Source organism: Microcaecilia unicolor, chromosome 3 (genome assembly GCF_901765095.1).
Source record: "Microcaecilia unicolor chromosome 3, aMicUni1.1, whole genome shotgun sequence".
Classification (NCBI taxonomy): domain Eukaryota; kingdom Metazoa; phylum Chordata; class Amphibia; order Gymnophiona; family Siphonopidae; genus Microcaecilia; species Microcaecilia unicolor.
In genome coordinates, this window is record NC_044033.1 from 245,645,405 (window position 1) to 245,670,386 (window position 24,982).

General features: G+C 41.8%; 2 protein-coding genes across 2 annotated transcripts in view; both read left to right on the top strand.

Annotated features, from left to right (window-relative positions):
* The window catches only part of LOC115464549, a 371,428-nt gene that overhangs the window by 208,132 nt on the left and 138,314 nt on the right, over positions 1 to 24,982 (top strand).
* Positions 17,051 to 18,966, top strand: LOC115466420. The gene is made up of 2 exons (XM_030197633.1): positions 17,051 to 18,188; positions 18,222 to 18,966. The coding sequence occupies exons 1-2, from the start codon at positions 17,774 to 17,776 to the stop codon at positions 18,893 to 18,895; spliced, it is 1,089 nt and encodes a 362-aa protein (XP_030053493.1). The 5' UTR covers positions 17,051 to 17,773; the 3' UTR covers positions 18,896 to 18,966.

Sequence of the window (24,982 nt, forward strand, 5' to 3'; positions counted from 1 at the left end):
CTTCTGAAAAGAAATGCCATCCTCCCCTTCACATACCAAATTAGTTACAGCTGTGTCTTATCTTCTGCATTCCAACTTATTTTCACACTATCAAAGTTAAACAATCATTTTTAAACAGAATTACTTCTAATCAACAATACAGACCCCGAGTGCACTGGTCGGTGTCAAGACAGAGATGAAAAACAATCTTTAAAATTCACTTCCATTACACATGGCTTAGTAAAAGGGGCCCTGAACATTCTAATGATGACACTTTATTTTGCACCTATTTATAAATATATGTATAGTCTACTCTAGGCAAGCACTTTTGTTAGAAAAAGAAGAAAAGTATTGCATTTTGCATTAGTCCAGCCGTTTGCTGCTAACTCTGGATAGTCAGAATGCGCTCTCTCTCTCTCTCTCTCTCTCTCTCTCTCTCACACACACACACACACAGATTAACATCAACAATGTGAAGTTAAAAGAGAAACAACAAGGTAATCATGAGAAAGCTAGAAAGAGGAGGGGGAGAGGGGCTGCTTTCTTGCCTGTTTGGGAATCAAGAGAAGAAATGCCTCGCTATCTTAAAATCAAACAGTTTGCATGCACATATGGGTTTGCTGTAATTTCAACAGTGTGAAGTTATAACAGCTGTTTGGAGTTTTTTCAACAGGTATTCCTCAGCCAGCTTATATGGCATTACAATAATCTGACTCATGCACGGATAGGAATAGGCACATAAAAAAAAAAAGCTGTCAGATCTGTAGTGGCTGTAAATAATGAACACAGATCATGCACCATGGAACAGGGACAAAGGGCAAAAACTGATAAGCATGTGAGCCAGAGACTCATGATCTGATAAGACATTCCTGCGTGCAAGCAGACATGGGAAAAGAGCAATTACAATAAACAAGAAAATGTGGTCTAGCAACTTGAAGGGAGACAGTGTTAGTTTCTCAGGTTCAAAACACGCAGGCACGGATTCTGGAGTAATCGTGAGCCCTTGGGCTGCTGACAGGGAGATGCAGCAGCAGTCAAAACACACCAACCAACACTGGGCTAGAACGCACCGGACTGGTACGCATTGGACTGGAATGCACTGGACTGGTGCGCACTGAACTGGAATGCACTGGACTGGTGCGCACTGAACTGGAACACACTGGACTGGAATGCACCAGACTGGTACGCACTGAACTGAAACACACTGGACAGGAACACACGGGACTAGAACCAGGCTTCACCTACACTTAGCCGCCATTCCCCAGGGGTTGAGCCCCTGGGTGCAGGCAGCCAGCAGGACTTTGAGGGAAACTGGTACTGGAATTAGCAGGCTGGAACACCAGGAATCAGGATTCAGAAGTGCCCACAGGCACCTAGACAAAAGCAAGGCAGACAGGGGTACAGGGTACTCAGACAGGAGGGAAAGGAAACCAAAAGCAGACAGTATTCGGAAGTAATTTCAACAGCGTGAAGTTAAAACAGAGCTGTTTGGAGTTTTTTCAACAGGTATTCCTCAGCCAGCTTATATGGCATTACAATAATCTGACTCATGCACGGATAGGAATAGGCACATTTTTAAAAAAAAGCTGTCAGATCTGTAGTGGCTGTAAATAATGAACACAGATCATGCACCATGGAACAGGGACAAAGGGCAAAAACTGATAAGCATGTGAGCCAGAAACTCATGATCTGATAAGACATTCCTGCATGCAAGCAGACATGGGAAAAGAGCAATTACAATAAACAATAACATGTGGTCTAGCAACTTGAAGGGAGACAGTGTTAGGTTCTCAGGTTCAAAACACGTAGGCACGGATTCTGGAGTAATCGTGAGCCCTTGGGCTGCTGACGGGGAGATGCAGCAGCAGGCAAAACCCACCAACCAACACTGGGTTAGAACGCACCGGACTGGTACACATTGGACTGGAATGCACCGGACTGGTACGCACTGAACTGGAACACACTGGACTGGAATGCACCAGACTGGTACGCACTGAACTGGAACACACTGGACAGGAACACACGGGACTAGAACCAGGCTTCACCTACACTTAGCCGCCGTTCCCCAGGGGTTGAGACCCTGGGTGCAGGCAGCCGGCAGGACTTGGAGGGAAACTGGTACTGGAATTAGCAGGCTGGAACACCAGGAATCAGGATTCAGAAGTGCCCACAGGCACCTAGACAAAAGCAAGGCAGACAGGGGTACAGGGTACTCAGACAGGAGGGAAAGGAAACCAAAAGCAGACAAGATTCAGAAGTGCCACCAGGCACCCAGACAAGAGCAAGGTAGAAGTGCTAACTGCACCAGGCATACAGGGTTCTCAGACAGGAGGAAAAGGGAGCCAAAAGCAGACAGGATTCAGAAGTGCCACCAGGCACCCAGACAAGAGCAAGGCAGAAGTGCTAACTGCACAGAGCTGTTTGGAGTTTTTTCAACAGGTATTCCTCAGCCAGCTTATATGGCATTACAATAATCTGACTCATGCACGGATAGGAATAGGCACATTTAAAAAAAAAAGCTGTCAGATCTGTAGTGGCTGTAAATAATGAACACAGATCATGCACCATGGAACAGGGACAAAGGGCAAAAACTGATAAGCATGTGAGCCAGAAACTCATGATCTGATAAGACATTCCTGCATGCAAGCAGACATGGGAAAAGAGCAATTACAATAAACAATAACATGTGGTCTAGCAACTTGAAGGGAGACAGTGTTAGGTTCTCAGGTTCAAAACACGTAGGCACGGATTCTGGAGTAATCGTGAGCCCTTGGGCTGCTGACGGGGAGATGCAGCAGCAGGCAAAACCCACCAACCAACACTGGGCTAGAACGCACCGGACTGGTACACATTGGACTGGAATGCACCGGACTGGTACGCACTGAACTGGAACACACTGGACTGGAATGCACCAGACTGGTACGCACTGAACTGGAACACACTGGACAGGAACACACGGGACTAGAACCAGGCTTCACCTACACTTAGCCGCCGTTCCCCAGGGGTTGAGACCCTGGGTGCAGGCAGCCGGCAGGACTTGGAGGGAAACTGGTACTGGAATTAGCAGGCTGGAACACCAGGAATCAGGATTCAGAAGTGCCCACAGGCACCTAGACAAAAGCAAGGCAGACAGGGGTACAGGGTACTCAGACAGGAGGGAAAGGAAACCAAAAGCAGACAAGATTCAGAAGTGCCACCAGGCACCCAGACAAGAGCAAGGCAGAAGTGCTAACTGCACCAGGCATACAGGGTTCTCAGACAGGAGGAAAAGGGAGCCAAAAGCAGACAGGATTCAGAAGTGCCACCAGGCACCCAGACAAGAGCAAGGCAGAAGTGCTAACTGCACCAGGAATACAGGGTTCACAGACAGGAGGGAAAGGGAGCCAACAGGACTGGAATCAGGATAGGATTCAAGGCAAGCAAGACAAAGCAGAAGTGCTAACTGCACCAACACTAACCTGGACCTTTGGCATTTGCAAAGGCCCTGAATGGAAGAACACCACTTCCTTATCAAGGCCCTAAATGATGATGTCACAACTACTAGACACAGGCAAGAAGCACACTGAAGCACAGAGAGGCTTAACACACACAGGTGCAGTATAGTGGAGTAATTAGAGCCACGCTGGAAGCAGCCAGCACACAGAGACAGAGCTAACTCAAACAGAAGCCAGCTAAGAAGCTGACCACCAGAATTAAGGTAAGTTTGAGAGGGGTCATGACCACAATCGTAACAGTACCTCCCCCTCAAGGCTCCCGTGTCCCCACTGGAGCTCCAGGTCTCCAAAGGAAATTCAGGTCTCCATGGGTAACAATGGTGAAATCTACGGAGGCGCTTCAACACATGACCATGGTCAGCTGGGCAGGAACTGGAACAGGAATCAGGACTGGAACTTGGACTGGAATCAGGACTGGAACTCGGACTAACATCAGGACTGGAACTGGGACTCGGACTAACACCAGGACTCATATTCCGCCAGAACCGATATACTCATATCACCCCTCTCCTCAAGTCGCTTCACTGGCTTCCGATCAGATACCGCATCCAATTCAAGCTTCTCCTCCTTACTTACAAATGCACTCACTCTGCTGCTCCTCACTACCTCTCTACCCTCATCTCCCCCTACGTTCCTGCCCGTAACCTCCGCTCACATGACAAATCCCTCCTCTCAGTACCCTTCTCCACCATTGCCAACTCCAGGCTCCGCTCATTTTGCCTTGCCTCACCCTATGCCTGGAACAGTCTTCCTGAATCCCTACGCCAAGCCCCCTCCCTACCCATCTTCAAATCCTTGCTTAAAGCTCACCTCTTCAATGCTGCATTCGGAACCTAACCTTTCGAACATATAGGTTGCCCCAATCTGTCTGACCTATCAGATTAAGCCCACCTCTTTAATGCTGCGTTCGGCACCTAACCCTTACCGTTCAGTGAATCCAGACTGCCCCAATTTGACTGCCCCTATCGGACCGACCGTTCACTTGTCTATTAGATTGTAAGCTCTTCGAGCAGGGACTGTCCTTCCATGTTAAATTGTACAGCGCTGCGTAACCCTAGTAGCGCTTTAGAAATGTTAAGTAGTAGTAGTAGTAGTAGACTAGAACTCGGATTGGAATTAGGACTGGGGCTCGGACTGGAACTCGGACTAACATCAGGACTGGAACTCGGATTGGAATCAGGACTGGGACTCAGACTAACATCAGGACTGGAACTCGGACTGGAACTCGGATTGGTATCAGGACTGGAACTCGGACTGGGACTCGGACTAACATCAGGACTGGAACTCGATCCGGACTTAGCATCTTGGCCGGAGCTGCAACTCGATCCGGACTCAGCATCTTGGCTGGAACTGCAACTCGATCCGGACTCAGCATCTTGGCTGGAACTGCAACTCGATCCGGACTCAGCATCTTGGCCGGAACCGCAGCCTGACCCGGACTCAGCATCTTGGCCGGAACTGCAACTCGATCCGGACTCAGCATCTCGACTGGCACTGGAACTTGGCAGCAGCTTGGCTAGCAGGGCCACTCGAACTGGCATCGGAGGCTCAGTCAGAAGAGTCCCTTGGACTGGACTCCGAGGCTTGAGTGGAAGCGCCAGTTTAACTGGAGTCGGAGACTCGGACCGGAATCGGAGGCTCGGTTAGAAGCGTCACTCGGACTGGACTCCAAGGCTTGAGTGGAAGCGCCACTTGAACTGGAGTCAGAGACTCGGTCAGAAGCCCCACTCGGACCAGAATCGGAGGCTCGGTTAGAAGCATCACTCGGACTGGACTCCGAGGCTTGAGTTGAAGTGCCACTTGAACTGGGATTGGAGACTCGGTTAGAAGCATCACTCGGACTGGACTCCGAGGCTTGAGTGGAAGTGCCACTTGAACTGGGATTGGAGACTCGGTTAGAAGCGTCACTCGGACTAGTCTCCGAGGCTTGATGATCTTGAGGGAAAGCAGAATGATCTCTGGGGAAGAAGATTTGTTAAACCTATGTGGGGCATTGTTTGAAATAAAGGATATATAAACAGTTGAAGCACAGAATTACTTCGGAGAGTCAGCAGGCAGAGAATACGTATGTATAGCAATGGCTATTCTCCCATGAGAAACTATTTGATTATATCTGTACCTTTATATAGCCATATTTTGGTAAGTAAATAAAAAATTGACTTTCTCATATGCACGTAGCCCTCATAGAGTATTATAGGCTTGGGCGAGCTAAGCCTCCCCAGCCCAAACGTGACCTTCCCCTGGCTGCTGCCCCTCCCCCCCCCCCCAACGCAGGGCTGCCTGGTGCAGCAGCGCTGCAGCCAGGCAGCTCTCGGAAGGTTCCTCTGCTCCTTGCCCTCAGCTGAGCTCCCCAATCGACAGCCCTCCTCTCTTTGTTCCCCCTCCCCCCAGCGCGTGTTTAACTCTTACTTTCAGTGGCAGCAACAGAAAAGAAGAAAGCATTGCGAGCGTGCCTCTAGCTTCTCCCTTCCCTCACAGTGTCCCGTCCTCACGGAAAAAGAAAATACGTCATCGCAGAAGGCGGGACACTGTGTAAGGGAAGGGAGAAGCTAGAGACGCGCCCGCAGTGCTTTCTTCTTTACTGCCGTCCCCACTCGCTGCCACTGAAAGTAAGAGTTAAACACGCATGCATGTGAGGGGAAGGAATGGATATGGGTGGATGGAGGTGAGGGCAGGGGAGAATGGAGAGTTCCTAGACATGGATTGAGGGGAGGGGAGTGGAGGGCAGGGGAGAGAGGAGAATTGATGAACATGGATGGATGAATGGAGGGGGCAGGGGAGAGAGGGCATTTGCTGGATATGGGTGGATGGAGGAGAGAGGAGAATGGAGAGTTGCTGGATGGATGGAGGGGAGGGAAGTCAGGAAAGAGATGCATATGGATGGAGGGAAGGGAAGAGAGGAGAAATGCTGGACATGGACGGAGTGGGGGGCAGGGAAGAGAGGAGAAATGTTGGACAAGGATGGAGGGAAGGAAAGACAAAGGAAGGAGATGCACATGGATGGAGGGGAAGGGAGAGAGGAGAAATGCTGGACATGGATGGAGGGGAGGGAAGACAGGAAGTAGATGCACATGGATGGAGGGGAGAGGAGTGAGGAGAAATGCTGGATATGGATGGAGGGGAAACTGCTGACTGTAAGGGCTGATTCGGAACACTTTGAGGGCAGATACTGAAACTTGAGGAAGGATAGGGACAGGGCTACAGATGGTTGACAGAACGCATCAGGAGGATGGTGGACATGGTGAGTGAAAAAATATCAAATGGAAAGAAGACACTGCATAAAACAGAAGACACTGGGACCAAAGTGAATAGAAAAACTAAATGATCAGACAACAAAGGCAGAAAAAAGTATTTTATTCAGAATTTATTAATTGGAATATGTCAGCTTTTGGAAATGTGCATCTGTGATATTTTGCATGCAAGTTTCAATTTTTCTAGTATTGCTGCATGCTGAGTCTGACTTCTTGAGGTAACTTTCCAGTTCAGTATTTTGCCTTCATATTTTGTTTTCTAGTTCCTTGTGTCATATCTGTTGTGTCATGTGTTTTTCATGTGTGATCAAGGTGCAGTATTCTGCTAGTGTGTAGTATTTGCAGCCGTTTTTGTTTTGGTTTTTTTGTCACTAGGTAGTGTACTGGTGTTTTAGAGCCTGGTGTAATTACAGTGCTGCCTTTCCACGCATAAGGTGTAGCTCGTCCTGACCTTGAAATTAGTGCTGTTATGGTTTGGTAAGGTTATGAGTGTGTTTTTTGCACAAGTTTGTGTATAGTGTTTTGCAGTGGAGAGATTGTGTGTTGGCCTTACTGAGGTGGCACCAAAACATCAGAAAGGTGTGATGGAAAATATTTAAAAATTGCTTTTCAGTTTTGCTTTAATCGATAATACATTTTTTAAATCCCCTGTCTTTGACCCAAAAGTGACTTTCCTGGCATATCTCAAAGAACAGGCTGGAAGGAATGAGATAAGGCACCTCTCTAAGAACAATGTATGTCCCTGAAGCCAGCTTGTGCAGAAGGGGGGTGGGTACTCTTGAGGTTTGGTAAATAATTCACCTGGCCAGTGGTTTGTTTTCTTGAACCGAGAGAGTATGACGGCATCCCCATGCACGTTTCTGGATAAGTTTTAGCTTAAAAAAGGGGCTTTTTGCAGCAGAGCCTTGGGGCTCATTCTGTGGGTGGACGCATCATGCAGAAAAGACTTGTTCCTGGTCTGGACCAAGGTTGCCAGATGGGAAAAATTTTCCCAGCCCAAAATCAGCCTAAAACCCGCCCCAAAAACGCCCAAAATCAAACCCCGCCTCCCACGTCACAAACCCCACCTCTCACGTCAGAAACCCCGCCTCCTGCGCCACAAACCCCGCCTCTCGTGTCACAAACCCCGCCTCCCGCGTCACCCCTGACGTCGTTAACCCCGTCCCTGATGTCGACACGCCCCTGAAAAGCTTCTATTGGACCAAATTGGACCAATAGAAGCCCAGGGAAAGCTTCTATTGGACCAAATTGGACCAATAGAAGCCCCGGAAAAAAAAGCACACAGCGGCCACAGAGAAGAGCCCAAACCCGCACCCGCCAAAATTTTGCCGCAACTGCTGCAAGAGAAGCCGCCCAGTGTTGCGGGAAGACCGCAATCCTGGCAACTCCGGTCTGGACGCTTCAGGCTTTCGCTGCAATGGGCCTCCCAGCTGATGAGATAAGGGCCTGAATGATGTAATTCCTGACCAGTGATGATGATGTATGTATATATATAAATATCTTTCTTATTTTACTTTTCTATAGCTTTCCTTTAGTAATGTACTCAGTGTGTGTATTTCTTAATCATTGTGATGCAATAACAATAATGACTTATACACTCTCCAATTAAAGTGCAAATAAAGAGTTTCATTTACCCAATACGAATCTAAAAGAATCTGTAGTATTTTATTCTGTGAGCAGACTGTGGTGAGTGAGCAGGCTGCAATACCGAAGCAATACATTAGTTGGCACTGTGAGCAGGATTCGTAGAGGGGAATGGAATTTTTTAAGCAAAAAATTGGAAAGAATAAAGTGGAGAGTTATTGAGATCCCAGGATGGGATGCAGTACCATATGATATAATAGCCACTGAGTGGTCAAAATGTGCAGGTTTGTGTGAGGAGTGGGACTCCTGTTTAAAGGGGTTGGAACCCTTAGATGTGGTTAGATGTATGCAAACAATTAAGGTAGAATGGGAGAAGGAACAATATTCTCTCGGAAGGTATGGGTGGATTCTGTTAACTGCTTATTGGACAATCCATCAGAACCATGATGAACAGCATAGGAAAATTGCAGAATTAGAGCAACAAATCTGTGACTTGCGTAGTCAAAATATAATGCTTAATTGTCAAAATAAATTGTTAGCTGATAAGCTGGATAAATATCAGACAATTGCAGAGCGTGCCGCAGTAAGGGTGGCACAGTATAAATGCAAAAAGCGGAAAGGGAAAGTTAAAAAGTGGGGATTAAATGGGGGCAAAGTAGTACACAGTCAGCGAGCTCAGGTAAATGCTGACAAATCAGCTCATTCTCCCCCTGAGGCTGGAACCCCTAGTGCTAGTGTTAGTGATAGTGCACCCCCACAAGAGGAAGAGGAATGGCAGGGGTATGAGGATTTGTATCCCTGGAAAGAAGTGCAGCATGTAAAAAAAAAAAAAACAGGAAAATATGATTGACAGAATGACCAGGTTTCCACCCACTTAGTGTGTTTAGATTTCTAGCCCCATGTAAATATAGAAATTTGTTGTAAAAATAGGTCCTGTCAAAAAGTGCATGCTCTAGTGGATACTGGAACTGAGGCCACTTTATTATATGGGAATCCTCATAAATTTAAGGGTCAGAAAGCTATCATTACCAGATTGGGGGGGAAACAAATTGAAGCTGTACAGACCTGGGTGGAATTAAAAATTGGAAATTTACCTAAAAGGGAATATAAAGTTATATGATTGTACCTGTGCCTGAGTATATACTGGGCATAGATATATTAAAGGGATTGTCATTAACGTTAGAAGGTGGGAGGTATCAATTTGGAGTTAAACCTTATATCTATTCTCATTCAATTACTGTGGGAAAGGTGAAAATGACCCCAATAGAGATTCCCCCAGCCACACGGACTATTCATTTAAAACAGTATAGAATACCAGGGGGGGCACCTTGAGATCAGTAAAACTATAAAAGAGTTAATGGAGAAGGGGGTTATTAAAACTACCACAGGGCTGGATTCATAGCCCCACTATCTGTCACCGGACGGTGGCAGATCATTTAGATGAGTTTCCTCTAGCTGATCATATGCAAATTGTACATTATTTAGATTATAAGCTCTTCGAGCAGGGACCATCTTTTCATGTATGGTGTACAGCGCTGCATATGCCTTGTAGCACTTTAGAAGTGTTAAGTAGTAGTAGTAGTATATTGAAGATATTATGATTCAAGGGAAAACACAGAAAGATGTTCAGACTCAGTTGGAGTTGTTAATTTTACATTTAAAGGGCAAAGGATGGGAAATAAATTCTGATAAGATATAAGGGCCATCCCAAACAGTGAAATTTCTAGGCATTCAGTGGCATAATGGTCTGAGGGAAAGTTTGCCAAAAGCTAAAAAGAAAATTTTGGAATTTGTTCCTTCTTGTAATAAAAAGGAGGCATAACGTTTTATAGGATTATTTGGCTTTTGAAGACAACACATACCCCACCTGGGGCAAATTTTAGCACCGTTATATAAAATGGTTAGGAAAAAATATAATTTTGAGTGGGGAGAAAAAGAACAACAAGCTTTTGAAGCAGCGCAGCAAGCAATACAAACTGCCTTAGATTTGTAGCCAGTGCAGACAGGAGAGGTAGAGCTAAGTGTCTCAGCAAGTGAGTCAATATGCAGAGTTGTCTGCTGCCTATATGGCTTTGAAAACAGAAAATTTAGGACAATGTTACATTAATACTGACTCATGGTCTGTGGCAAATGGATTAGCCACGTGGCTACCTACCTGGTACAAGAACAACTGGAAGATTAATACCAAAAATTTGTAGGGTAAAGAATTGTGGCAAGACATTTGGAATTATGTACAAAATACTAATGTTACTGTTTTTCAATTAGATGCTCATTGCAAAGGTGATACTCTAGAACACCTTTACAACGCAGTGGCTGATGAACAAAGCAAAATTTCACCTCTCAAGGTGGAAACTTTGGACGAACCGGATAATTGCTCAGGTTTGGCGACATGGGCGCACCAGAAATGTGGACATTTGGGAGAAAAAGCCACTTACAGGTGGGCAACAGATCGTGGTATTACTTTAACTATGGATGTTATTAAAACTGTCATTGCAAAATGTCCAGTCTGTTGAAGAAAAGGCTAGACGAATTTCATATTTAATATAAACAGTTTATTTACAATTGTTCTGAATAGCTCAATGGGCTATTGCAGGAAGCATTTCTTGATAAGCAATATACAAGCCAGAATGAATGAGTAAAACAAAGCAATGTAAAGCAACGAAATCAGAATGCTATATACAGAGAGAGAAATCAGAGTGCTTAAAGCAAATCAAAAATGCTATATACAGACAAAGAAAAATTCAAAATGCTTACTTATTTCTTTGTTCCACTCTCCTTATAATCTTCTCCTGATATCACGTGCTTGCAGGCTGTACCATACCATAAATCCTACAGCAGAACATATGCTGCATCTGGTTCCCATTATCCCACAGACTTTCTGGAGCCTGCCTTTGGCTGATGTGGGCCTCATGTCTCAGGAGATTTAGTTTAGTGTTGAAACAGCTTGTTCTGCATGATCTTTGAAGCTTTCCACTTCTATCCTTTTATGCTTTTATTCAACATTTTTATGCTTTTATTCAACATCCTCCCTTTGAGGAATGATATTCCAGGCCTCAACACATCTGTTTCAGCTCCAATCTGTTTCCTTACCTCCCTTCTAAATCTCCTCCCCCTTGTTATTTATGATATGCTGTGCCTGCAAGCTCTGCCTTTTCATCATCTTTATCATACATCTTTCAATATTTCTGCTGACATTTTAAAGTTCTATTCATTCTTGATTTCAGTTATCATTATCATTTTAAAAGCATCCTGGCACATCTTTGCAAACATGCTAATACATGTTGCATTAAACAGATTCAATTGTACTAGGGTACAAAATTTATATCTCTTGAGGTATATAATTTATAGGACAGTGAGCTTCATCACAGGGGAATACACTGTCATTCATTCTTACTTTTCATTAGCTGATGTGGCATTAAGAATTACACAAATTAAAAGCATAACATTCATTGAATCAGTTGTTACAACATTCTGCATGTAAGTGCACTTTATCGGGGGAATGTGTTTAGTTGTCATACTATTAATCAGACACCAACATGATGTCTGTGGGCACTTGTCCATAAGCAATATAAATAGTCTCATTTGTCCAATGAAGGTTTTCATCATCCCTTACACAGGTATTATTGGGATCACAGTCATGGTGCCCACTCAATTTTATCATTGTAGTCCCATACATCATAGCTGGCAAGAACAAGGATGATGTCAGTCAGTGGGCACATATGATACAATCAGTCAAATTCAACATCTTGGCCGCTGCAACAAGTCTATTATCATATGTGTTCATTGTCCATTAACAAACAACAACATCCCAATACCATCATGTTTAGGGACATGATGTTTGTTTATTCTTTGTCCATTTCAATATTATTAGTTCGTCGAATATCTGCTAAATGTATCCAAGAAGTATGACCTTCCAGACGGGCAGCAGTCTGAGTAAGGGCCGTGATAGCAAAAGGCCCTACATACACAGGATCCTTCCATGTTTTATGTGTAAAGTTCTTTCGTAGTACTAAATCACCTACTTTAAAAGCACAAACATCATTAGTAGTCCCTGCCTGTGATGCTACATTTGTTCGGATCATATCACTTGTCAGGTTCAACATCGGTTGTAGCTTTTGCCAGTACTGAGTTGTATTATCAGTACTTGCTGTCTGCATCGGGAAGAAATGACGTCCTGTCTGAATTTGGAATGGGGACAATTTTGTACGCCCATTAGGTTGGGCCCTTATTGTCATTAATGCTAATGGCAATACATCAAGCCAGGTATATAATTTTCCCACCATTTCTTTATTGAGAGATTTTAGTAAGACTCTCAATTTTGTTTTTAAAATGCCATTGTAGCGCTCCACCAAACCATTGGAGGTGGGGCGATACACTGATACTAAGTCCAAAATCTTTGCTCAAATTGTTGCCTCATTGTTTCTCTGTTCCAATGCATGGTTGCATGCCACCCAATCAATACCTTAATCGCCTGGCTCATTGGCATACAAGGTAATCCTTCTTCTGCATTAAACCATTCACTTCCCAATTTCATACATCCTCTCTTCAACCATTTTTCACTTTCCTGTCCCTCTGGCTGCCACATTTCAATCTTATCTACATTCGTAAGTGGCCCTTCCTGTGTCTGTCTAGTATTATACAAAATCTTTTCACTTTGCTTAACCACCTCCGTTGCAGCTGCATCAGCCATTGCATTACCTAGTGCCTCAAAGGTTGGCCTTTCAGTGTGGGCCGGGGTCCACACAACTGCAGTTTTTCTACCTTCACATTCCCTTCTTGCCAAAATTTCAAACAGCAATTTCCAATATGTGTAATGTTGTAGATTTTTACCTGCACTGGTTATCATCCCCCTACGCTGCCATTTTAATATATGATACTGTAGTGAACTTGCAACGTAACCACTATCAGTATATATAGTGACATTTTGAGTCATATCAGTGTGTTGTAAGGCCGTAATAACGGCCAAAAGTTCAGCATGCTGTGCAGTATGATTAGGAGGGGTTTTATATTGTACTTGCATTATCTTTCTTAGATTCTCATCTACCTGCACGCAGGCAAAGCCTGCAACAGTCCTTTCACAAGCTCCATCTGTAAACCATATTAATCCATCAGATAAAGGTTCAAAAGTAAGATAGTGAAATGTAGGGATTTCTATAGTATCAATCTCACCCTTTAGATTGACAGGAAAAAGCAGATCTATCTTATTTCTCTGTTCTTTAGTTAATGGTATTATTCTTATATCTTGTCCTAAAAGTACTGCTTGATATTTTCCAAATCTAGTGGCTGTCAATGCCGTCTGGCTAGGGCTCAACAGCGTTTTAATCGTGTGGTTAGTATGTATTACAATAGGAACAAAAGGCATTTGTGCTCTCCACTTGCCTACTGCAGCCACTATAGCTGTCAGTAACTTTGGTATTTCTTTCATTCCCTTTTCCACATGATTAAAAGAGCCTGACAAAAAAGCTACTGGTGCATTTACTTCATTATTTTGATTAATCATAGCTGCCCAACTATTTCCCATGTCTTTTACCCATAGATGCACAGGTGATTGGATATCTATTACTGCTAACGGTCCTGGGGATAACAAATCCCTCACAATCTTAGCCAATACCATCTTATCCTGTTCTTCCAATACAATTAATGTATTCTTTGGTGTGGCTGCGGGCAGTTTCAAATGTTTATAAAGTCTCATTACTTTTTGTGTATAATTTAGTATCCATTGTCTGCAGTAATTTAACATTCCCAAAACAGCACGTAACTGGGTAACTGTTTGCGGTACCGGGGTTTCATTTAAAATAGATATAACTTCCGGTATAATGACCTTATGTTCTGTTGAAACATTTTGTCCTAAAAAGGTGACAGTAGACTGAGCTATAACACATTTTTCCTTGTTACATTTATATCCTAACTCTCCTAATAACAAAAATAATTTTCTAGTCCATTCTAGACATTCTGCTTCAGTCTCAGCAGACAATAGAATATTGCCGTTATGGCTGACAAATCAATCGGGGTTGGATACATCACATGCAGTGCTGCAGAAAGAGCAGCCTTAATATTCCCTGCATATACATCCCCATCTGCTGTGTGTGACATCAAACGCTGATATCCACACTGCACTGCCAGTTGAGAAATACTGATAGCTGATGCTGCACAGAAAGCTTTAAAATCCCCAATAGTCAATTGAGTTCCTGCTTTTGTCAAATTCTGTACATCCTCAAGTGATGTAGGTCCTCCCTTGTCACGGGGGAAGGGGAGATGTTTAACTTCCAACAGGTTTTTAGTAACTCCCCACATTTGATTTTATCCATTCTCACAAGCTCTGCAGCTACATGTTTTCTCTTAAATATTGGCCTTGGTGTCAATTTGAACAGGATTACCTTTGGTTTTTGTTGAGGTCTCGGGAATAACCCGTAGCCGTCCCTCAGCCTCAAATTATGTTGACAAATCATATTGTTCAGAGGTTATTAGAGATTTTAAATCACCTCTTTCCCCTATTAGCCCTATACACAGAACTAGCTAGGACTGTGACTAATTCAAGCCAGATGATCTCTTAAAACTGCAGAAATCTCACTTAAAAAAGAGTCAAACAAAGTTAAATTGCAAAGACATTCCACATAGAGAACTAGAAACAGAATAACACATATTTTAAAATAAACAGAGATCACCTTATAAGACAAAATCAAACTTATTTAAATCTAATCTAAAACAATCTTTTAAAAGGAACAAAAAAAAATTTTCAGTTCTTCCTGACCTTTCTAACCTTTAGCTTAGCAACAGCCAGACACCGAGAAATCAAAAACAGATGACATTCCTCAACCTTCAGGCTGAACCAAAGGCTGATTTTCCTGTTCTCGCTGTATTTTTTCTACATCTGCATGAAAAAGATCTGCTGCTACAGAAAATAAATTCCAAATTGTAAGATGCTTCTCTAAGCTTTTCTTCTGCTTATTTTTATTTTCTTGTAAGTATCTCAGGAGAGATAATAATTTTGGACGATCAAACGATCCATACTGAGACCAGCTCAAAACAGAATCTTTTGCATCATATTTGACCCATTTGTCATGTATTTTTTCAATCTGTTTTTTTTTCTAATGGAAATAATTCTATGACATGCTGCAAAGGGGAGCATTTTTTTGAACTATCTAAATCTAAATACATAGCATATACAGGGGGCTTTTCTTTCTGATCTGCTCCTTTCCCTTTCATTTTATTCTGACTATTACAATTTCTCCTATAAAGCCACAACCTACAAAAATATACTAATGCACTTAAACAAAGAAAATATACAAAAAAGAAAACTACAAAGCTAAACAAATATACCAGTAATAAGGCCACAGTGTAAGCTTACTCACGCGTCTTCTTATTTCTCTTTTTAGCAAGCCCAGGAGTTGTCACCTGTATGTCCACTTCAGTAGTTTGATCAATCCCACATCAGTGGAGCACAGAAATCATCAGGTTTAAACAACGCTTGCTTTGCTTTCAATCCTGTAAAAAACTTCATTAACAACAAACACTTAATTTGTCCTTCGTCTCGCCTTCTCTTTTCCGTGTGCGGCCTACTCCTGGCTGGCTCGCCACTTTGAAGAAAAGGCTAGACGAATTTCATATTTAATATAAACAGTTTATTTACAATTGTTCTGAATAGCTCAATGGGCTATTGCAGGAAGCATTTCTTGATAAGCAATATACAAGCCAGAATGAATGAGTAAAACAAAGCAATGTAAAGCAACGAAATCAGAATGCTATATACAGAGAGAGAAATCAGAGTGCTTAAAGCAAATCAAAAATGCTATATAGAGACAAAGAAAAATTCAAAATGCTTACTTATTTCTTTGTTCCACTCTCCTTATAATCTTCTCCTGATATCACGTGCTTGCAGGCTGTACCATACCATAAATCCTACAGCAGAACATATGCTGCATCTGGTTCCCATTATCCCACAGACTTTCTGGAGCCTGCCTTTGGCTGATGTGGGCCTCATGTCTCAGGAGATTTAGTTTAGTGTTGAAACAGCTTGTTCTGCATGATCTTTGAAGCTTTCCACTTCTATCCTTTTATGCTTTTATTCAACATTTTTATGCTTTTATTCAACACTGTCAACATCAGACTAGGCGATCTGTTCCCCACATGATTAAGGGGCAATTACAAAGGGGAAAATTACCTGGACAGATCTGGCAGATGCATTTTATAGGACCTTTACCCAATTCACACGGATGTCAATATGTATGCACAGCAGTAGATACTTATTCTGGATATTTAATTGCATATCCTTGCAGATGAGCTACCCAGATAAATACCATCAAAACTTTAGAACTGATATCCCTTTACTGTGGTATTCCCCTCCAAATTCAGACAGATAATGGTTCCCATTTTAGGGGACAAGTAGTACAACAATACGCTTCAGACCATAATATATATTGGATTTTTCATATCCCCTAATTTGTCTGCAGGTGCAAAGGTGTGGGTTACCCAAGAAAATGGGCCCCCACAGCCTGCTGAAATTATTGCCCAAGGGGCAGATAATACTGTCCTAATCCTCCGATCTGGGCAGGAAAAATAGACTTATGTTCCCGCAAATCAATGTTATCTCAGAGAGTAACTAATCTGTTAACATGTTTCATTCATAGATCCTTGTAAGAGTCAACTCCTTCTTATGGTACCTTTGGGTATTGCCATTACCCCGGATGGACGACTACATCTTACCACCGAAAGACAAGGCAAGCTGATTAGGCAATAGAAGAATCAGAGTGAAATCCGAAAACAAGACAATTATACATGCACGGCTTATTGAGCATGCTCTGTGGTAACTATGGTTTTCACAGGAACAAAGATACATACATAGTTACATAGTAGATGACGGCAGAGAAAGACCTGTACAGTCCATCCATACAATTATGGAAAGGAGTTCAGCCACATGAACAAGCTTATGTTCAACCACAAGATAAACAATTACTTTCTGCTCGGGTTGCTAACAACACCCAGATCCGGTGTTGTTGATTTAATATGACTTGCACAGCTAAATTTCACTCAAACCAGAGACAGACAATACAACAGTGCTGTCCTAAAATTGCAAGCATTGTGGACATTTATACTACTAATGTATCTTTAGCAAATGTCTTTATGCTTTTTTGTGTAAATGCTACACCTATCAAGAACCGTACTTGGTGGGTTGATTATGTTACTATACTTGATTCAAATTAGGGGGTACACAATAACAACCTAGTCCGCGTACCTTCTACCTGTATAAACACTGCTATAAATCATCAGAAGAATGTTATTCATTTCAATATTACTTTTCCTCAACTGCCCAAATGTAGAGTCAAACGAGCTTGGTATGACACCTTATTGGGAGCTTTTGGTGCAAGTGCAGGAGTAATAAACGCTGTTGATTCTGAGACTTTAGCTTATAAAGCTAAGCGTATTGGAACTGATATTAATTAGCTTATTACTTTACAAGCTCAGTGGATGCCAACAGTGTTTGAACCACAACAAATGACTTTACAATATGATAAAAGTTTTCTAAACCTTTTCAATTATACTCAAATAGCCCAATTACAAGTAGATGTCAATATAACATATTTTATGAATTGGACTACATGCACGTTGCAGCATTTATTTGCCCTCATACAAAAGAACAAGGCTCAGGATGATTTAATGACTGAATATTTGTGGAGGCGAATCTTTCACCGGTGGATTCCTTCCGCAAATTGGATTTTAATAACTCCAAATACTGTAATTTGTACTGACCTCTTTTGTTCTGGGCAAATTGTGCATTTTAATGTAACCAAGCAACGTGTTTTGTGTAAATTTATAATTTTGCCCATTGTTTTTGCTAATGAATTTTGGTTACCACATTTTTCTGGAAATTATATTGGAACAGATAATATTACTTATAACTTAGAATTTTGCCAACATACCATTAATGGGGCTATTTGTGGACAACATTCTCCTTTATATGAGCCGTGTTTATTACAGCATTCTATTAATGTTTGCCCTTGGACCATACTCCCTGATAATTTTAGTATGTTTATTGAAATTAATGCTCAATACATTTGTTTAGCTTCATATGATTTCAATGTGACCCATTTATATAATCTATCTTATCCTTTTTCTGGTTGTTTTACCAATGTCACTCATTTATGGTGGCATGGACAATTATATACTTTTGTACCAGATATGGAGCAACAATTGACCCTATATTGGTATCCACAAGTACTGAATACAGCCGATATTTCATTAAGTTTACAGCCTTTGAGAGATGCTATACAAAAAACTGAACTTTTACAACAATATTTGCAGAAGCGCAATAAAACTTTGCTTCAACACCAGATTGATACAACTCTCACTGGAGATACACTTGTGGACATTTCTTCACGCTTGCAAAAAGCTACCGCCCATAATTGGTGGGATATTTTCTCTGGACATTCACCTTCAGCTACCAAAGCATTAAATTTGCTATTTCATCCTATCTTAATCATACTTTGCATAATCATTATTTTGACTGTATGGAATTGTTATCTTACTCATTATATGCGGAAAATATCTCATAGCTATTCTATTATACCATTATCGTATAAGCAAAATTGAAAAGCAAAGAACCGAATGTGATGGAAAATATTTAAAAATTGCTTTTCAGTTTTGCTTTAATCGATAATACATTTTTTAAATCCCCTGTCTTTGACCCAAAAGTGACTTTCCTGGCATATCTCAAAGAACAGGCTGGAAGGAATGAGATAAGGCACCTCTCTAAGAACAATGTATGTCCCTGAAGCGGGGACGACCAAAGTTCAAGAGGGCGTGTTGGCAGTGTACTGAAGGTGGGACAGGGGGCGTGGTTATCAGATTGCCATCCTCGGCCGTTAATGGAAAAAAGAAGGGCGTCCCTCACAAGCATTTGGCTGACTTTACTTGGTCCATTTTTTTTCATTTTGGATCACAAGTAGCAACAGTGGGATTTGGACCGGCCACCTGTGGATTGCAGGACCAGTGCTCTAACCACTAGGCCACTCCACTCCCTTGAAATGTGGCCATCCCTGTGTGTGTGTGTGTGTGGAGGGGGGCAGTATGCAGGTCCTTGGGGGGGGAGGTATGTATCAGCGGAGGCATAACGAGGACGTGGACGTCCTTCTTTCAAACATTTTGGACGTCCTCAACTGCCCCCCACAGGGATGGCCACATTTCAAGGGAGTGGAGTAGAGTGGAGGAGTGGCCTAGTGGTTAGAGCACTGGTTTTGCAATGTAGAGGTGGTGGGTTCAAATCCCACTGCTGCTACTTGTAATCCAAATAAAGAGAGTGTTGGAGGAATAGCAAAGGCATGGACATCCTTCTCACAGAAACATCCACATTTTGGACGTCGCTTCCCCTCCTTAGGAAGGAAATCATGTGCAAATGAGCGAGCAGCTCATTTGCATGCAATTTCCTTCATGCATGCCCTGTAAGGGAAGGGCTTTTTCCATTCAGTTAGTGGGACCAGTGCACTACGAATGCTGGCTCCTCCCACAACCAAATGGCTTGCATTTGGTCGTTTCTGAGATGGGTGTCCTCGCTTTTCATTATCGCTGAAAACCTGGGACGACCATCTCTAAGGTCAACCTAAATTTCATGATTTGGGCGTCCCCAACCGTATTATCGAACGAAAGACGGACGTCCATCTTGTTTCGATAATACGGGTTGCCCCGCCCCTTTATGGGGGCCATCCTTAGAGATGGGCACCCTTAGAGATGGGCGCCCCCATTCGATTATCCCCCTCAAGGTCTCCCCCCAGGGCATACCTTCAAGAGGCAAGAGCAATGTTCACTTCCTCCTGCCTTAGTGCCGCCATCTTGAAAAACGGGTTGATGCTGGGATGCCGCAAAAGAGAGTTCAGTTTGCCATAATGGTAGCGGCAGCTGCTGTCCGGATAAGTCTTGATATGAAGTAGCATTATTCTAAATTCATGCCCTATTTTGATCCAAATATAGGAGCATACTGCCTGCTAAAATCTTTCTGACCATCTAAGTGTCAATATCCAGTACCTCTTAACTGGACAGTGCCTCTGAATGCCCCTGCACTGCTGGGGAGGCCCGTGGGCAGAACTTGGGCAGAGTGTGGAAGTAGCTGGGACTTAACCAGTTAGTTGCCATATTCCAACCAAACTGGTTAACTAAGGGGCTAAACCTACAGCAAAAAGACTGTATTATCTAACTGCAAAGCTACCTGGGCACTGTTCTAAATATTGGCCACTGCCTAGATGTGTCATCTGCCTTTCTGGTATCTCCTCCTTCCCTATAATGCCAATCCCCCTCCCCGAGGGCAACAAGAGCATACCAAGCCCACCCCTGTAGGCTCCCCAGGGCCTCCAGTGAAGACTATCTATTAAATGTGGAATTTAAAAGTTTCTAAAGTAATTCACATCTCTTAATAATGAATCGAAGTTTCTGACTGATGGAACATAAATGATATAACTTTCTTCGATGTAGATGCTTTCATTTGAAATACAGAGTTATATTGGAATGGCACCAGACAATTTTAATACACAATTTTTAAAGCTTATTTTTATTTTGCAAAATGTCAGAGCGGTTTACAGGATTATAATACAAACAGTTTCCAGTAGGAAAAAGTTAAGAACATAGATAATTGGAGTATCAAAACGGAAGAATAAAAGAAGTAACATCAAATTTATAACTAAAAAGACATTAGAAGCAGGTGTCTCTGAGCCTCACTACAAGACCATTAAGTATCAGAGGTTATTTGAAATATCCAGGTTTCAACATCCGCTTTGAACTTACAGGAGCTTTCTTAAATAAATGTTCCAGAGCTGTGGAGCAAAAAGGGAAAATCAGAGTGATGTCAATCATCTAACTTAGTTTAGTGTGAGGGGGAATAGTTAAGAGATGAGCTTGTGATGATTGAAGAGTATCTACTGGGCAACATGGAATCACTACAGCATGTAAGTAACTTGGAACTCATGTATAAAATTACAATGTTCAAAGATAAGGGTCTTAAATTTCACTCAGGTCATGAAACAAACACACAATGTAGAGGGATCTTAAATTTAACTCAGGTCAAGAATGTCCTTGCAGCAGGGATAACATGATCTGATGTTTTTTGTTTTATAAAGCAGCTTAACAATGGTATTTTGTACACGTTGAAGTCGTTTTCTTTGGTAGTATGGGGGTGGGGAAGCCATTAAAGACTATCAGTAATTGAGAGCAGTATAAGACTATAGTGTGAAATAATCTCTTTTAACCTCAGTGGTCAAGGCTCCACAACACTATATAGGGCTTGATTTTACAGTAGTGTTCAAAATTGTCAACTTCTTAAGGTACCTAGATTTCTAAGTTTTGAAATAATAAATAATGTTCTAGGAGTCACTGCTGCACCTAATGACGAGTCCAGGCCAGAGACATCCAGTTATTGTGATATCACTGATGAAGTCCAATTGGGTGAGACATGCCGCCTCGTTGTGCCTTCTGTAAAGAAATTCTTCCATAAAACTTTGCAACTAGCTATGAAATGAATAACTGTTTCCAACTCTTTTTGACAGAATCTACAAATGTCTGTTATACCAGGTTTTAAAAATGTTTCTTGTAAGCATTCTTGTCCTGGACTGCAAATAGCACTTGCTGATCCTTAGGTTTCTGTTCTATTTAACCATTCCTGTATCTGATTTTGATCGACAGATGGCTCCTGGAGTAACACTTTGTATTTCTCACAGTACTTTACTTTTCCTCATCTGCTGACCTAATTCCTTGAAGAGTTTTTTCTCTTCATTTGTAGATTCTGTTGCTTCCTTCTCTTTTGGTACTGGTGAATTCTTGCTCATTCCTTCTACTCATTGGAATACTTGTCTAAGTTTAATGATGGAGATGGATTCTGGATGTTTACGTTCATATTTCAACGCCTGTGTGATTCATTTTATGTAGCTGAAGGTTAGCTTTTCTTCTGAAACATTTCTCACATTCAGAGCATGTAAATGATGTGCACTTTCTATGAATCATTTTATGCTTTTGTAGATCACTATGCCGACGGAAACATTCTGAACATTTAAATGTTTTTTCTCCTGTGTGAATCATTTAATGCAGTTGGAAGATCGTTTTTGTTTTAAAACATTTCTCACATTCAGAGCACTTAAATGGTTTTTCTCCCGTATGATTCATTTTATGCAATTGCAGATGACTTTTCTGACTGAAACTTTTTATCACATTCAGAACATTTAAATGGTTTTTGACCTGTGTGAATCTTTATATGCTTTTGCAGGTCATTTTTCCGACAGAAACATTTATCACATTCTGCACATTTATTTGGGTTTTCTCCCGTATGAATCATTCCATGCAATTGGAGGTTGGCTTGTGTTTTGAAACATTTCTCACATTCAGAGCATTTGATTCAGTTGCAGATGGGCTTTCCAATGGAAACTTTTATAACATTCAGAACATTTAAATGGTTTGCATCCCATGTGAATTTTTTAATGCTTTTCCAGGTCACTTTTCCGACGGAAAGGCTGATCACATTCATAGCATTTAAACGTTTTTTTCTCCAGTATGATTCATTTTATGTAGTTGAAGGTTGGCTTTTCTTCTGAAACATTTATCACATTCAGAGCATTGAAATGGTTTGTGCTCTGTGTGAATCATTTTATGCTTTTGCAGGTCACTTTTCTGACGGAAACATTTATCACATTCTGAACATTTAAATGGTTTTTCTCCCATATGAATCATTTTATGATGATGGAGATTGGCTTTTGTTTTGAAAAAGTTCTTACATTCAGCGCATTTAAAAGGTTTATCTCCTGTGTGATTCATTTAATGCACGTGCCAGGTCAGCTTTCCTTTTGAAACATTTCTCACATTTAGAACATTTTAATGGCTTGTCTCCTGTGTGATTCATTTGATGCAGTTGTAGGTTTTCTTTCCTCCTGAAACATTTATCACATTCAGAGCATTTAAATGGTTTGTGCTCTGTGTGAGTTATTTGATGCTTTTGAAGGTCACTTTTCTGACGGAAACATTTATCATATTCTGAACATTTAAATGGTTTTTCTCCCATATGAATCATTTTATGATGATGGAGATTGGCTTTTGTTTTGAAACATTTTTCACATTCAGAACATTTAAATGGCTTGTCGCCTGTGTGATTCATTTGATGCAGTTGTAGGTTTTCTTTCCTCTTGAAACATTTGTCACATTCAGAATATTTAAACAGTTTGTCTCCCAAGTGAGTCATTTTATCCTTAAGGAGGCTGCATTTCTCACTGAAACATTTATCATTTATCATATTCAGAACATTTAAATAGGGGATTGTATGTTGACAGTCGTGAACCTCAGTCTTGAGCCTGGGTAGATGGTGCTCAACAAAATGCAAGTCTGTGGAGAAATTTTCCCGAGTATGAGCACTTTTAAAATGTCTGTCACCTTCTTTGAATCCTCCAGTTTGTAGATGACTTGGGCAGTAGCTGGAATTTCTTTCTTGTGTGTTTGATCTCTCTCTTTTATGAGGTATTTCTTTCATATTTTATGTTCCATGTTTTATTTTGTTTGATTTCTATTTTTCACCTTGGTTGGAATTATGCCACTGATACCTCCCTTACACTCAGCTAAAGTATCTGGGCTGCCTCTGGAGGGGTCTTTGTGTATCCATTCTTCTCTCTTCTGCTCATCACACATTTTCATTCTTTTACTATTATTCCTAAATCCATCATCTGGTGGATAAAAAACCCCCCAAGGGTATGATCCTTAATTTTACTACTTTGTTGAAGAACATAAATATAGGGAAATATCCCCACATGATTATTTAAAAAGTAATTTGCTTGGCTAAGGTTCCAAATGACATATAGAACAGAAAATGCTGCTGCTTCTAGACAGATATAGCTGGTCAATGGCACATGAACCTAAGGAAACAGACCATGGGGGATGTCACTGTTCTGACCTGGTTTTACAGCCTGCTTTACTAACAAAGACTACTCAGTAATTACTGTGGATTCTTTTGGATACACAATGATTAGCTATATAACTGAAAAGATCTTATAATTAAACAATACCTATCTATAAACAATCATTACATCACTGGTCCCTACATCCAAGAAACGCTAGGAGTTCTTAGACCAGGAAAAGAAGCAATACACTAAAAAATCATCACTGGTCCTTACATCATCCAGACTCATCATCAGGTGGGGTGGGGGTGGGGGTGGGGGGCTGTTCACAGCGAAAACCAGGAGTTTCTTTGACCAGGAAATATGGTTCTCTGCGCAGTATGTACATTACTCACAGATGAGCTCCCTATTTCATTGACATTTCTCTCTCTCTCTCTCTCTCTCTCTCTCTCTCTCATGATTTACTCTTTTCTGCTTCACCTTCTCACAACTCCTGCGATCCATTCTTAGGCTCTCACAAGGCACGATCTCACTTCCTCCACTCCACTCAGTGGAGCCACTTTCTGCTTCTGTTAATGTAGACAAGCCTCATTCTGGTGCTCCAATAGCCACCAAGCCTCATTCTGGTGCTCCAATAGCCTCTCTCATTGTCTCCAAGCCTCATTCTGGAGCTCCAATAGCCTCTCTCACTATATTCTAGTGCTCCAATAGCCTCTCTCACTGTACGCTAAGCCCCATTCTGGTGCTCCAACAACCTCTCTCACTCTATTCCAAGCCTCATTCTGGTGCTGCAATAGTCTCTCTCACTGTACATAAGTACATA

Coding starts and splice junctions, on each gene's coding strand:
- LOC115466420 (XM_030197633.1), top strand. CDS start 17,774: ATGCCAACAGTGTTTGAACCACAACAAATGACTTTACAATATGATAAA. Junction 18,189..18,221: donor TGGAAATTATATTGGAACAG/ATAATATTACTT, acceptor AATTTTGCCAAC/ATACCATTAATGGGGCTATT.